Source organism: Trichosurus vulpecula, chromosome 4 (assembly GCF_011100635.1).
Source record: "Trichosurus vulpecula isolate mTriVul1 chromosome 4, mTriVul1.pri, whole genome shotgun sequence".
In the NCBI taxonomy this organism is placed as follows: Eukaryota; Metazoa; Chordata; class Mammalia; order Diprotodontia; family Phalangeridae; genus Trichosurus; species Trichosurus vulpecula.
The window spans coordinates 198,983,250-198,996,885 of record NC_050576.1 but is presented as its reverse complement, the minus strand read 5'-3'; the positions used below and the strand labels follow the sequence as shown (position 1 = coordinate 198,996,885).

The window sequence follows — 13,636 nt, the reverse complement described above, 5'->3', positions numbered from 1 at the left end:
GGTCATGTTCTCTAAGCACAAGGCAAAAAAATCAGACACACAAACCGTTTAGTGATTAGCCCTGAAGACTAGGAATAGTTTGTTCAGGGTTCTCCCTGGCAGGGTCTGGTAGTCCCCACTCCTACTGTGGGAAGATCGGTGCTAACAGCAGTCACGAGCATAGTTGGGTAGGCCATCCATCCTGGTAACAGGATCAGGAAGCTGTCTAGACCCTCACGTCCTTCTGATCCCCGAGATAAGCCCCTCTCCTTTTCCCTTCAAGCACATACACCTTCCTCATCTCACATCCTGCCTCTGTCTAACTCCTCTCGACCCTGGGTCCCAGCCTTCCTTCCCCCAAGACCCTGACCCCTTTATTCTGTACCATCCCCCGCCCCTTGACCCTACTGCTCTTTCTTCCAGCACCCTAACCACTCTTTCAACTTCTCCCTCATCTCACTTTTCTCCTCCGAACCTCGCCCCGCCACCCTTACAGAAACATACACGTAAAGACACAGGCACCGACACATACATATACTTTTTCTGTGCCTGGGCCTCAACTCCTCTGCTTTTGAAAGGCATTTTCTCCCCCCACCCCCCCCCCACACTCCTTCTGCTCCCCTCCTTTCCAAATGCCTCTCCTCCCAAGCGCCCTACTCTTTGTGCCCCCAGCCTAGGATATCGGTGGGGGCAGGGCCCCGCTGCAGACCTGGGAGCTATTAGGAAAGGCCCGGGAGTCCCGGGGGCCGATAGACCTAGGAAGCCCCGAACCAGCCAATCTCCTTCTGGCCCGCTCCACTCCTTGACTCAGACCCACGCACAATTCTCACGTCGCACGATGATGGCGTCACAGGGCCGCTGCGGGGAGGGTAGACCGGATAAGGCGGGGGCGGGAACAGGAAGGAGTTCGTTTTTCTGATTGGCTTCTCGTCCGAGATAAAAGGTCAGGGAGGGAGGAAGTGAGGGTGTCGTTGGGCTTCCGGTAGGAAAAGCGGGCTCCCTCGAAACAGCGATAGCCGACGTCATTCGGGAGCGCCGGCGCCGGGAAGGTGGAAGATGGCTGGCAAGAAGAACGTTCTGTCGTCGCTAGCGGTTTACGCAGAGGATTCGGAGCCCGAGTCGGACAGCGAGGCTGGGGTGGAAGCGGCTGGGAGCGCGACCGCAGCGGGTAAGGCTTGGGGGCAGGCGCGGAGCTCGGACAGAAGGATAGAAGGAGAAGGGGGCTGCTGGGTTAGGAGACGGAGCCTTCCCTCCTGCGCCCGCAGAACCCGGGCCCTGAGAGCCGAGGTCGAACCCCGACCCCGAGCCCTGCCGAGAATAGGGGCGACGCGCCCGAGTCAGCCGATTTATTCTCCCGGGGCCTCAATTTCCCCAGCTGGCACATGAAGGGTTTGGGCTGTAACATCGGATGGTTCTAACTTTGCCAGGCATCCCGGGTTAAGGAGACAGCGCGATGGGCGCTGTGATTTCATTCCCACCTCCATCTCTGTGTTGAGGTGAGAACCTTAAAGAAGTGCCATGGACCTCCGATGATTCATTAAAACTTACCCCGTTTGTGACTAGAGAACTGCCAAAGTCAACCGGCCCCCAGAATTAAGAAGGCCGTTTTTGGCTCAGTCTTGTCCCCTGAATTAAATTCTAAACTGAAGGATAGAGTCTGGGCCTTTTAGCTACTTCTCCTAGTGAATGAAACTTAGGCACCAGTTTCTCTTTACCTGCAGAGATGGTCCCAGCCGCTCAGATCACTGGTAGTAATATTTATACTCACCCCAGCCCGACTCATTTTTCTTTCTTCCTCTGGGTTAGAGGAAAAAGGTGGCTTAGTGTCTGAAGCCTATGGAGAGGATGATTTTTCTCGACTTGAGGGAGATGAAGATGGTTATGAAGAAGAGGATGAAGAAAACAGCAGACAGTCGGTAGGTACTTCTGTTCTACAATCCAGAGCTTCCCAAAGCCATCACCTCATGTTTGCTGGAAACTCCTTTTCTAAGATGGACCCATAGCACTTCCTTCTTCTCATGGCTAAGCTGCTCCTTAAAGCTTGGTTTTTCCCCCGAATTAGATGAAGATGCTGGGTTAAATTTTAGTGGTGGAGTTGATTGTGTTTTCCCCCTCAATTTGGGCTTAACTTTTAGTCCTACTTGTTAGGGAAGTTAAGGGGAGATTGATGTGGGACAGACAAGACCACTGTCTTCAACCCAGCTATCTAGAGGCATTTAGTGTTGGGCTAGTGTTCCCTTTTTATACAATCCATTCCGTTTCCAGTAGTGCTTCAGTTTCTGTCATCATGATACTCTGTCTCTGAAATCAACTCTTTATTAATCTTTCTATTCCTAGGGAAATATAATTTTTAAGTTTGCAGAGATTATATCATTGGATCCTTATCACATCTCTGTGAGGCAACTGCTTTTATTGCCTCAATTCTACAGGTGAGGAGACTAAGGCTGGAGGAGGGTGTGCCCTCTTCACATCACACAGTTATTAAATTTTGGAGTTAGGATTTTAACCCAGGTCTCACTGACTCCCGAGTCCACTACTGCCATGTTGCCTAGCCTTCAAATCAAATCTTTAATTTCTAATTTAAAAATCTAGGAAGGGAAATTTTTTTACTTCCAAATACTTGAATTTACCACCTTATCCGTTTAACTGTGCTGTTGACAGTTTGCATAGTAACTTTGTTGACATCACCCTTTTGACCCTTCCTCTTACTTGAATCTGAAGCACGATCAGAACTGGAAATGAAAGAAATTTGACATTCCCTCTCTAACTCAGCTATAACAAAACAACTCTAGAGTCACATGAACCAGACTGAGAGGATGAGTGAGCAAACCTCTGGCTGTTGAATGGAAGTAAGCAGCAGTTACCTAGCCTGAGTCTCTCCACCAATAACAGTCCCTCTCTTACCATGTGCCCCAAAGCTAAAGAAAGAGGGAAGCAGTTGAGTCATAAAAGGATGGAAAACTGTCCAGCTTTACTAGCTTCTGAATTGGGTATTCACAATACTGTATTTTGGATGGTAATATGAATTGGGTCAGCTAGGTGGCTCAGTGAATAGAGCACCAAGCCTGTAGCCAGGAAGATCTGAGTTCAAGTCCAGCCTCAGATACTTATTAGATTTGTGACCCTGGCAAGTCACTTAATTCCTATTTACCTTAGTTCCTGGCCTGTAAAATGGGAACACACTGGAGAAGAAAATGGCAAACCACTCCACTATCTTTGTCAAGAAGTCTCTGGGGTAACAGAGTCAGACACAATGAAGGACTGAATAACAACACCAGATATGAATTGCTAGAATGTTAGATATGTCATTAAAATGCTAGTATAAAAATTACTTCTAAGCCAAATTTGAAAAAGGAAATGTGCATTATCTGCTGCATTGGCTCACCCCTTCAAATTCCTTGCTTCTTCCCATTTGTCCTGATAATCAAGAGTTGTCTGTAGTTGTAAAGTACTGCATGTTGTTTTCTACTCTACTCAAGTAGGTACTTGCTTAACTAACAGCTATTTTGTAACCATCGTACCTTTTTCATTTGCTTATCGTTTTGTTTCTACTAAGTTTTTTGGTTTTTTTCGCGGTAAAAGCCACTTGATTTTCTAGTCTGAACACAGACATTACCAGATATAATTTTATTTCAATATGTATTTCAATAGACATGATTCTTTTTTTAAAAAGCTCCTGGGGATTGGTTCTATGCCATCTATTTTTAAATATTTGTATTAAAATAAAATCCCTTTGTTTATAGACGTCTTAAAGAATAGCTGGCAAATGTTAATGGGAGTTCAGTTTGTTGAAGTCCTCTTGTGTAGTATTTGTCTCCACCTGGATTGTTGTCTTTGTCAAAGATTTTTGCAAAGTGTGGCTCTGACTGAAGAAAGCAAGTTTAGGTGAAGTCTTGTGGATTACATCCAAGCCTTTAGCTGGTATTCTTTGCTATGTGTACTGGGAACATCCTCCATTTGGTGGGAACTGAAGCAGCAGTTGTACTGACCCGAGAGGTGTATTGTGTGTTCTTACCACTAATCTACGAAAACCATGTCACCGGCTGAGCCCTTGGATGATGACTGGTCACTTTGTATCTGTGTTACTGGTACATGCTCAGAGCAGTGTCCTGTCCACATGGCTGTTTCTGTATGGTTCCTCACTTGAGGAACAAAGCTAAGGAGGTTGGATCAGTGTTGGAGCTGTGTAGAAAGGAGAGCACTCACCACATAAGAAGGCAAGAGATTGGGGTGTGAACATGTGGTTCTGCCTTTGATTGTTGGTGTTAATGCAGCCATTCTATGCCTCAGACTTCTACGTCTTCTGTTGCTGTTCTTTTAGTTGATTGAGGTGTTGGAATTTAACTGCGTGTGGATCCCACAACAATTTTGTAATGAAAGATGTTATGGTAGACCCAAGTTGAATGTATTTTTGAAAGAACTAGGACACAAAATCATAAGCAGCTTCTTGAACCATTAGAAATAACTTAAGTTTCCTAGATAATCCAAAGCTAGTGTTACTTAGTAGGCTAGGTCTTGTGCCTTTCCAAAGCATCCTTCAGCTTTTCTTCATTTTATGTATGTAGTTTTGACTCTCTTGGGTGTTTCTATGGTAACATGGACTTACATCTCTGAGCTACCTCCGTGGGCCTTCCGGATACTGATATTCTTATTTTTTTAGTATCTTTCTGTCTTCTCTTCTTTATTTAGCTTTGGGTCATATAGTAGGGGAGGGGCTGTTATTGGTGGGGAAACTCAGGCTGGGCAACTGGGCTGCTTGCCCCCAGCCTCTAGTTATGCATGTGGGGACCACCAGGCCCGCTTTTTTAAGCTTAATCCTGTAAATTCTTGTCTTGTAGGAAGATGACGATTCAGAGACTGAAAAACCTGAGGCTGATGACCTAAAGGTATTTGGTGTTTGCTGTGGTGGGGTGGCTGGATATAAACAAAGCTAACATTATGGCTCAGTGTCTGAGCAGTGTTTTGCCCCACTAACATATACAGTAGAAGAATTTATAAATACTTTGGGACAAAATTGGTTTAATTTGTTTGGTGAGAACACTAGTTCAACCTAGGGACCAAGAATAAGCCTTGAAACAAGTTGGATTTCCAGCCTTGGCTTCTGTATCAGAGTTGAATAGCACAGAGCTTGGAGAGAGAGAGATCCAGTCTTAGTCCAGCAAACCATCCAGAAATATGCTCTCCTTGGGGTTTGTGGCAGTAGAGTAGAGTAGTTAAGTTATCTGCCAGTGAGCATATTTCTAGGATCCCTTATAAAGATGATAGCGCTAGGTTGTACATCCTGTGTGTTCAGCAGCTTGGTGTTGGCTAACTGTCACATAACAAAATTACTAGGCACCAAAGAGAAGCCTGTGGAAAGTAGAGCTTACAAAAGTATTTAACCTTAAACTGGTCTTTATCACCACTTGATCGGCTTATTAATTAACTTGGTAGCTGGCTGGTTTACAAGTTCCAAAACCAGTCTTTAGAAGTATCTACTGGTTACAGAGTGATCTTGGTTTTGTTCATAACTCCACCTTCATATAGGATGTCTGGCCAAACACTAAAAAAGGATGTGTAAACCAAAGGGATTTAGCACACTCCTCTGTACGAGATGCAAAGTATAAACCTTGCTATTACTAACTTCTGTGAAATGCTTTTAAACCTCCACCTTGTGGAATATTGTCTTGAAAGCATGATTGTTTCATCAGACTTTATCATTTCCCACTGAAATCATCCCTAACAACAGAAACTTTTCTCCCCTTAGAACTCTTTGTACTCTCTTGTGATTCATTTGACTTTTTATTGGATAAGGATATTATTTTGTCAATCAGTAAACATTTATTAAGTGCTCACTGTCTTCCACACACTGTGGCTTATAGCTGGGATACAGAGAAAGGAAAAAACAATCCCTGCTACTAAGGAGCTCACATTCAAATGTGAAAGACAGCATGTAGATTACTGGGTACATAGATTGATACATATACCTAGATACATGAGATTTATCTTGAAGGCAGTGAAGAAAAGGCAAGGAAGGAGTGTATATTAGGTATATGGGACAACCAATGAAAAGATGCGGAGTTGGCAGGCAGTTGGAGTGTTGTGTAAGGAACAGCAAGGATGCTAGGATTGCTATATTATATGTATAGTGAATAGAGGGAAGGAAAATATAAGAAGACTGGGAAGGTGAACAAGGGCCAGGTTATTAAGAACTTTATATGCCAAGTAGGATTTATATTTGATCCTGGAAGTAATCGTGTCAAATGAGCTAATAATTATCAAATGAGATAGTATTTGGAAAATATACAATCCCTGGCACATAATAGGCACTTAACAAATGTTGTTCCTGTCTCTTCCCCCCTCCTTCATGGATCACAGAGGTAATGTGATAAGATCTATATTTTAGGAAAATTAGTTTGGCAGCTAACTGGAGAATTAATTGGAGTAGGGAGAGACTTGAGGTAGAAAGACTACTTAGAAGACTGTTGTAATCGTCCAGCTGAGAGATGATGAGGGCCTGAACTTGGATAGTGGCTGTGTGGTCAGGGAGGACATGCATGAGAGATGTTATGAAGGTAGAAATTGTAACATTAGATAGATGGGGTGAGTGAGAGGGAGGAATCTAAGGATAACGCCAAGGTTTTAGGGAAAGGTTACAGGGATGATGGTGGTTCCCCACACTAACAGAGCTTTAGGACAGGGAAAAATTTAGGGGGAAAGATGATGAGTTTTATTTTAGACTTGTTGAGTGTAAAATGCTTATTTTGAGTTATCAAAAAGGCATTTGGTGATACGGGACTGGGAAGGGAAGTTGGATACTATATATGTGTGTGTGTGTGTGTGTGTGTGTGTGTGTGTGTGTATAAATGTATATATACATACATACACATATATACACACATACGGAGAATCTTCTACATAGAGATGACAACTGAATTCATAGGAGCTAATAAGATCACTAAGTAAGAGAGAACAGTGGGTTCTAAAACTTCTTTGTGTCTTGGACTCTTCTGGTCATCAGAAGCCTATGTACTCTTTTTTATAGTGTTGGGTTTTTTAAAATTCATAATAAAATAAAGGAAATGTTCAGTTTTAGTTAGAGGTTAGTGAAAATAAAGATGTGATTTTTTTTCCATTCCAGCTGACAGCCCCCCCTGAAATCTGTCCACGGACCTGGATTAAGGACCACAGTCTTAGAACCTTTACCTGTTATAGGATAAAAAGAAAAGAGGGAACAGGACAGAGTCTTGAGGAGCATCCACAATCAGTGGGCATAACATAGGTGAAGATGCCTCAAAGGAGACTGAAAAGGAGCAGCAGGACAGATAGAAGGTGAACTGGGGAGAGCAATGTCATAAAAACCTAGGGAGGAGAGAGTATCCAGGAGGATAAGGTGATCAACTGTGTGAAATAGAGAAATAGAGAGGTCAGGAAAGAAAAGGATTAAGAAAAGACCAGTAGATCAGGCATTTAAGAGATCATTGATAACTTTGGACAGGGCAGTTTTGGTTGAATGATGAGGTTGGAAGCCCAGTTGCAGAGGCCTTTAGGGTGGAGAGCTTTCTCAAAGTGCCACTAAAAGGAAGAGAATTACAGGACAGTAGCTATTGGAGATGGTAGAATCAAGCATGGATTACGGATGGGCAGGGCATGAGTATGGCAGGCCCTAGTAGAGAGAGGTTGAAGATTAGAGAGTGAAGATGAAAGTAGAGGCAGTGATCTGCTGGGGAAAACTAGAAGGGATGAGATCAGGGGCTCACATGGGAGGGGTTGGCTTTGGGAGGTAGTGGAGGAAAATATTAAACGCTATGAGATAAGGAGGGAAGGAGGGGGAACGCTTGGCAAATAGCCTTACTTTTTTTCAGTGAAGTATGAGGCAAAGTCCTCAGTTGAGAGGGTTCTCTAGGGGAGCTTAAGGAGCAGTAAAGAGATGGACATTTTTTTTCCTCTCTCAAAGACAAAAGAGACTACAGTTACTGCTTCCACATTGCAGGGGTGAGGGGTATGGCATCTCAGCATTCTGGAAAATCCGTGTAAAATTTTTTGGCCTTCCATTTGTGCCAGAAAAGAAGTTTGAATTATTATGGTATTAAAAGATAAAATATGTTGGTATTATATAATACTATGCATACATTTTATGGATTTCTGAGTTTCTGAACTTCTTCTGTGTCATCTGCTGGCATTTATGTGTCATCTGCTGCTTCTGCAAAACTCTCCCAAAATTCCCATTTAATTTCTTATGCCAACCCACAGTATATTGAAACTGGGAAGGGGAAGGTCTAGATGTGGAAGGGATAACTGTATTTCCAATACTCCCAGAACATGGGAGAACAGAGGCCAAGACTTTCTGTAAAACTAGCTTAATCCTTTATAGCAGAGCTTCTTAACTTAGGGCCTGATAACTCCCTTGACCCAATATAATTTGTTTCCTTTGTAATCCTATGTATTTTGTGCATTTAAAAACATTACCCTGAGAAGGGGTCCATAGGCTTCACCAGACTGCCAGAAGCGCCTATGACACAAAAAAGGTGAAATAATATAACCCAGCTTTATAGTGATCTGATGGAATCTAGGATAACTGTGCTAGCTGAACCTCCCTAAAACATTCAACCTTTTGTGAGGAACCCAGGTCTGAGGAATGTTCTTGAACTCACTTAAAATGTTACTGAAGAACATGGTATCAGAGCAGACCTACATACCCAGGTCTCTAGTAAGTCAGACTAGTCTGTGTGTTTGCAGGATAAAGAAAAGAGCCAACATTTCTTCTTCTGCCTTCATTTTGAAGAAAAGGGCTCTAGGAGGCTGGGCCATGGCTTTAGAACAAGTTAAAACCCAAGGAAGACAATTATAATTCACTTCCACAATTATTTAGAGAACACTTGGTAAGCATGGTTCAGGTGACGAGAATATGCAAAAATAAATTAGACATGTCTTCTGCCTTGACAGAGCTTATGATCTGGGCTTAAATGCCTATGGGACATCAATTTGGAAACATCCTTTAAAGAAGGTGGTGATTCCAGAATGGAGCTCCATCAGCAAGTACTTATTAAATGATTACTTTGTGTTGGGCTCTGTGCTAGGTTAGAAGTATACAAAGACAAAAAATAAAACAAGGCCTCTTCACTCAAAGAGCTTACATTTCATGAGGGAGATGTGTACGTATATAAGTCCATAAAGGACAAGTTAGGGAAGAATGTGAGGCCAGAGCAAGGATGGGTGGAATGGAAGGGCTGGGGTTGTGTGAGGATAAATACTAGGTTTAGGAGAGGTGCAGCACAGGGAGAGCTCTGGACAGAAGGTTGTGGTCGGGGGAATTTCAGCTCTGAGCTGTATAGGTGGATGATTTGATAAGATTTATCAAGTCTTTTTTTTTTTTAATTAAAAAAATTTTTAACAAATCAAAATTCTCTTCCTCTCACTCCCTCATCATTGAAAAAGAAAAACAAAACTCCTAACAGATATTCAGAGACAAACAAAACAATCCTGCATCCACGTCCAAAACGCTTCTCCTTCTGCACCTCTCCAGAGTCTGTCACTTCTAAGACAGGAGATGGGCAGCTTGGGGCCTGTGGAATCATAAGTGGGCCTTGCCTTAATTCAGTCCTTAAGGCTTTCAAAATTGTTTTTATGGTGTTCTTGTAATTGTGTTAGTTGTTCTCTGGGTTCCACTCATTTTACCCTATATCATTTCACATAAACCTTCCCAAGTTTCAGTGAAACCATCCATTTCTTATGTCACAGTGGTATTCCATCACATTCATATACCATGATTTTTTCATCCATTCTCCAACTGATATTTACTCCCTTAAATTTCCAATTCTTTGAGATTACACAAAGCGCTACTATAAATATTTTTACCCTTATGGGTCCTTTTCTTCTAAACCTCAAAGACGACCTTCTTCAGAGTATACACCTAGTAAGTATATCAATAAGTCAAAGGGTATGCACAATTTGGTCATTTTTTGGCATGGTTTCATATTGCTTTCTATTATAGCCATACCAATTCACAGCTCCCCCAGCAATGCATCAGTGTACCTAATTTCCTGAAACTCCTCCCACATTTGTCATTTTCTTTTCTTATCAACTTTACCCATCTGATGATTTGTGAGGTGGAACTTTAGAGTTGATTTAAATTGTAACTCTATAATTATTATTTGGAATATTTTTTCATATGGTTATTGATAGCTTGGATTTCTTCCATGGAAACTCCCTATTTTTAATCTTTAATCATTTACTAATTGGAGAATGCTTTTTAAAGATTTGAATCAGTTCCTTATATTTCTTGGAAATGAGATCCTTATCAGTCAAACTTGCTGCAGTTTTTTTTCCCAGTTGCCTCTTTTCCTTTTTGGTTTTTTCTTATTGTATTAGTTTTGTTTGTACAGAAACTTTTCGATTTTATATAATTAAGATTGTCTGTTTTGTCTTTTGTAATCCTTTCTATTCGTTGTTTGGTCATGAACTCTTCCCCTATCCGTAGTGCCTGTGAAGTTCTGAGATGGAATCAAAGTGTAAAGCATGAGAGTTAATGAGAATGATCAACTGGTAGGCCACATTAGTGTAGGGGACATCCACATCTGTAGTGAATTCCCTAAGTATGGAGGACATTTGAGATCCAGGTGCTGAATTCCTCAGTAAGGGAGGCAGAATGGCCTGTGTGCTGACAGATAACAACTAGGATCTGCTTGGAGTGATAGAGAGACATAGTGGGCTAAAAGAGAAGTTGCCAAGTGAGACCCAGTGGGAAGGGTTGGGGGAGAGGGTGCTGGAAATGGCCTTGAGAATCAGGGAATTGCCATCCCCCCTTCCTGCCTGGTATGTTGAGAAGTACAAGATCTCTTTTGGCTAGCATACTTTCTCCTCCTATTCCCTGAATCTTTGTGATTCAGATTCAGGTTTGAAGGCTGCCTTTCCTCTTTCCCCAGCTAGTACTACTACATCAAACATCTAGTTCAGGCATACCTCTCCCACTAGGCCCCCCCCCCCCCCCCCCCCCCCCCGCAACTTCCGTTGCATTATCTACAACAAGATTCTGCTGCTAACAAACTGCCCCTCATATTTAATTCAGCACTGGAGAAGGTGATCAGAAATGTTGGGTGTTGAGGGAAGCTGGGTTCCCCAAGTACAAGATCTATCGAAGTATCAGGAAGAAATTAAATAAAAGAGATCAATTCACCTTTCCCTGTAAAAAGGGCTAGCTCAGTTTTCGTGTCTAGCTAGTAGATTTTTTCTCCCACTTTCCTGGGTAGCAGAAATTTCTCCCCACCCTTTAGTACTGTTTTCCATCCAGTTTGGCTCAACCACAGTGTTCCGAGGAGGAGAACTCCCTCCCACTACCATATAGCCTTGATTTCTCTGCGTGTTGCTAAAGGTGACCAGGACCAATCCACCTTTTCCTTTCTGCACTGGTTTCTCCTCTGTATGGTAAGCCATATTCCTTTTTAGTAATATCACCCTATGTTAACCCAGTTTCCCAAACTAATTCAGCCATGGGCCACCGTTGGCATTGAAATATATTGATGGAGCCCATAAGTGCTGGTTGAGGGCACTGGAGGCACAGAACATGTCCTAGATAAAAGAAGACAAGAAATTCTGAGAAGAGCCCTTTTTTGTACTTAAAAATTGCCATAGGCACAGTTTCATTTTGAATATATCAGAGAGGAAAATATTGCTAACCCTGATATTTTTTCATGGAGTCTTCCCCCATTCTTCCATATCAAAGTTGCAGAAGATCTGATAGCATTAATTTATTTATTTGGTGATAAATTTTTTTTTGTGAATGAGCTATAATTTCAATAAGGCATTGCATTTTAAGGCTGAATCTCTGGATTGTGGAATACAAAGTTTTATCTGGTTTATCTTTTGAGACATCAGCCAAGAAGAAAGTTTTAGGGCATTGAAAGTCTGCCATGAAGATAAACCTGCTTTAGTCCTTGTATTTGTTTTTTTTTTCCATAGGGGTTTGCTTTTTAATTTTTTCCAAAGGCTTCTGAAGAAGGGGGATGGCGACCAGGGAAGAACAAAGCAATCATATATTTAGAGCTGAAAAGGAACCTTAAGGGTCACTTAGTCTGGTCTCCTTTCATAAAGGAGGAAACTGAGATCCAGAGATGTTGTACCCAGAGTGGCAACTAGGAAGTGGCACTCGAGATTCCAACCTCAGTTCTCTGACTTGGTTGCAGCATGCAGCCTCTGGGTGTTCTTAACATCTGGCCCCTGCTTCAGCTCAGATCTTGAATATGTTTGCTGGTGGAAGAAGAGTTGGAGATAAAAAATATATTTGGAAGTGTGCTGGGTAGCAGTGAAGTGTTGGATCAGCTGCTCCTGGCTTTTCTCTGTCACTTCAGGTAGCACTAGCCTAGGCTCCAGAGTAATCTTCAGTCTGGCCTTGTTCAATATCCCATTGTTAAAAACCTCCTTGTTGATTTCGACCTCTGCCAACTGTACACCCCAAGCCAGACAGATGTGTGACCCTAACTCCTTCTGCCTCAAGACTCCTAGATGAACATTTTATTTATGACATGTTTAGAGTTATTTTAGCTAGTTTTTGGAGTCAGTTTTACCCTGGAGAGGCAACGTGGTGTAGTGTATAGAAAACCAGCTTCAAAGGCAGAAGGTTCAAGTCCTTCCTCAGCTACATACTAGCTGTGTGATGTGACCCTGAAGTCACTGAACCCCTCAGAAGTCTAGGCTAGTGGTGGCAAACTCGATAGAAAGGGGTCACTACACCTTGTATGAGGATCCCTGCATATTGACTTAGGAAGTGACATATTAATATTATCTGTTGTTTTGTATTTTTATTTATTTTGTTAAATCTTTCCTAATTACATTTTAATCTGATTCAGGCCCCACTCAGGTTGCATGCACAGGCCATGTATTTGACACCTCTGCTCTAGGTAACTTGGAGATGCTGATGGCCATTGGTAGAGGGAGTTTCTTTACCCAGCAAGTATAACCCCTCTCCCTATCTCTCTCTATTTTTACCCTAACCACCTTTTCCTAGTGGTTTGGAGCTCATCTCCAAGCATCCTATTTATTTCTACTTCTGATAAAATTTTAGGTTCCTGAGAAGTGTCAATTAAGGGTTGTTACACCTCTCTTCCACGAGGTGGCAGTAGCTTTCCTTCTTTGACTTTTCAGGTTATGATTTTAAAATATTCTACCTTATGATCTTCCATGAATCTTTTACTTTTTAAAGAAATATAACATTAATAAATAGTTGTCTTTCCCAAGGTATTCATTGTTTTCATTGCCTTGAAAATTTCACTTAAACTATTTACCTTTTGCTTTCTTGCTGTACTTGGAGTTAGGAAGACCTGGTTTCTTATCGTGCTTCAAATAAAAGCTGTGTGGTCATGGACAAATTACTTAACTTCTCTGAGCCTACATTTTCTTCATCCATAATATGAGGGTAATACCTGTATTCTCCCTCATAGCATTGTTACAAGGAGGACATATTAATGAAGAGTTTATGTATGTAAAGCTCTTTGAAAAATTGTAAATACCATATAAATGTTAGCTTTGTTATTGAAGATAGAGCAAGCAAAGTTGTACATAAAGCCAACCTGTCTTAAGACGAGAAGAGCCCTGTGTTTTGTGTCCATGTGTATACTATGGACATTGGATTGGTTCTTTCATTTGGAATGGTTGTAGTATCACTTCTGATTAAGATCATCCC

General features: G+C 42.0%; 2 protein-coding genes across 2 annotated transcripts in view; one reads left to right on the top strand and one right to left on the bottom strand.

Annotated features, from left to right (window-relative positions):
* The window catches only part of RECQL5 (RecQ like helicase 5), a 34,605-nt gene extending 33,769 nt beyond the window's left edge, over positions 1–836 (bottom strand). The window contains exon 1 of the mRNA XM_036756009.1: positions 662–836. The gene's annotated coding sequence lies outside the window, so the exon portion shown is untranslated. The remainder of the gene's footprint in view (positions 1–661) is intronic.
* Positions 837–1,009: 173 nt separating this feature from the next.
* The window catches only part of LOC118849207 (SAP30 binding protein), a 40,381-nt gene continuing 27,754 nt past the window's right edge, over positions 1,010–13,636 (top strand). The window contains exons 1-3 of the mRNA XM_036758283.1: positions 1,010–1,147; positions 1,786–1,895; positions 4,818–4,865. Coding sequence (XP_036614178.1) covers positions 1,036–1,147; positions 1,786–1,895; positions 4,818–4,865 — 270 coding nt within the window. The 5' untranslated portion in view covers positions 1,010–1,035. The remainder of the gene's footprint in view (positions 1,148–1,785; positions 1,896–4,817; positions 4,866–13,636) is intronic.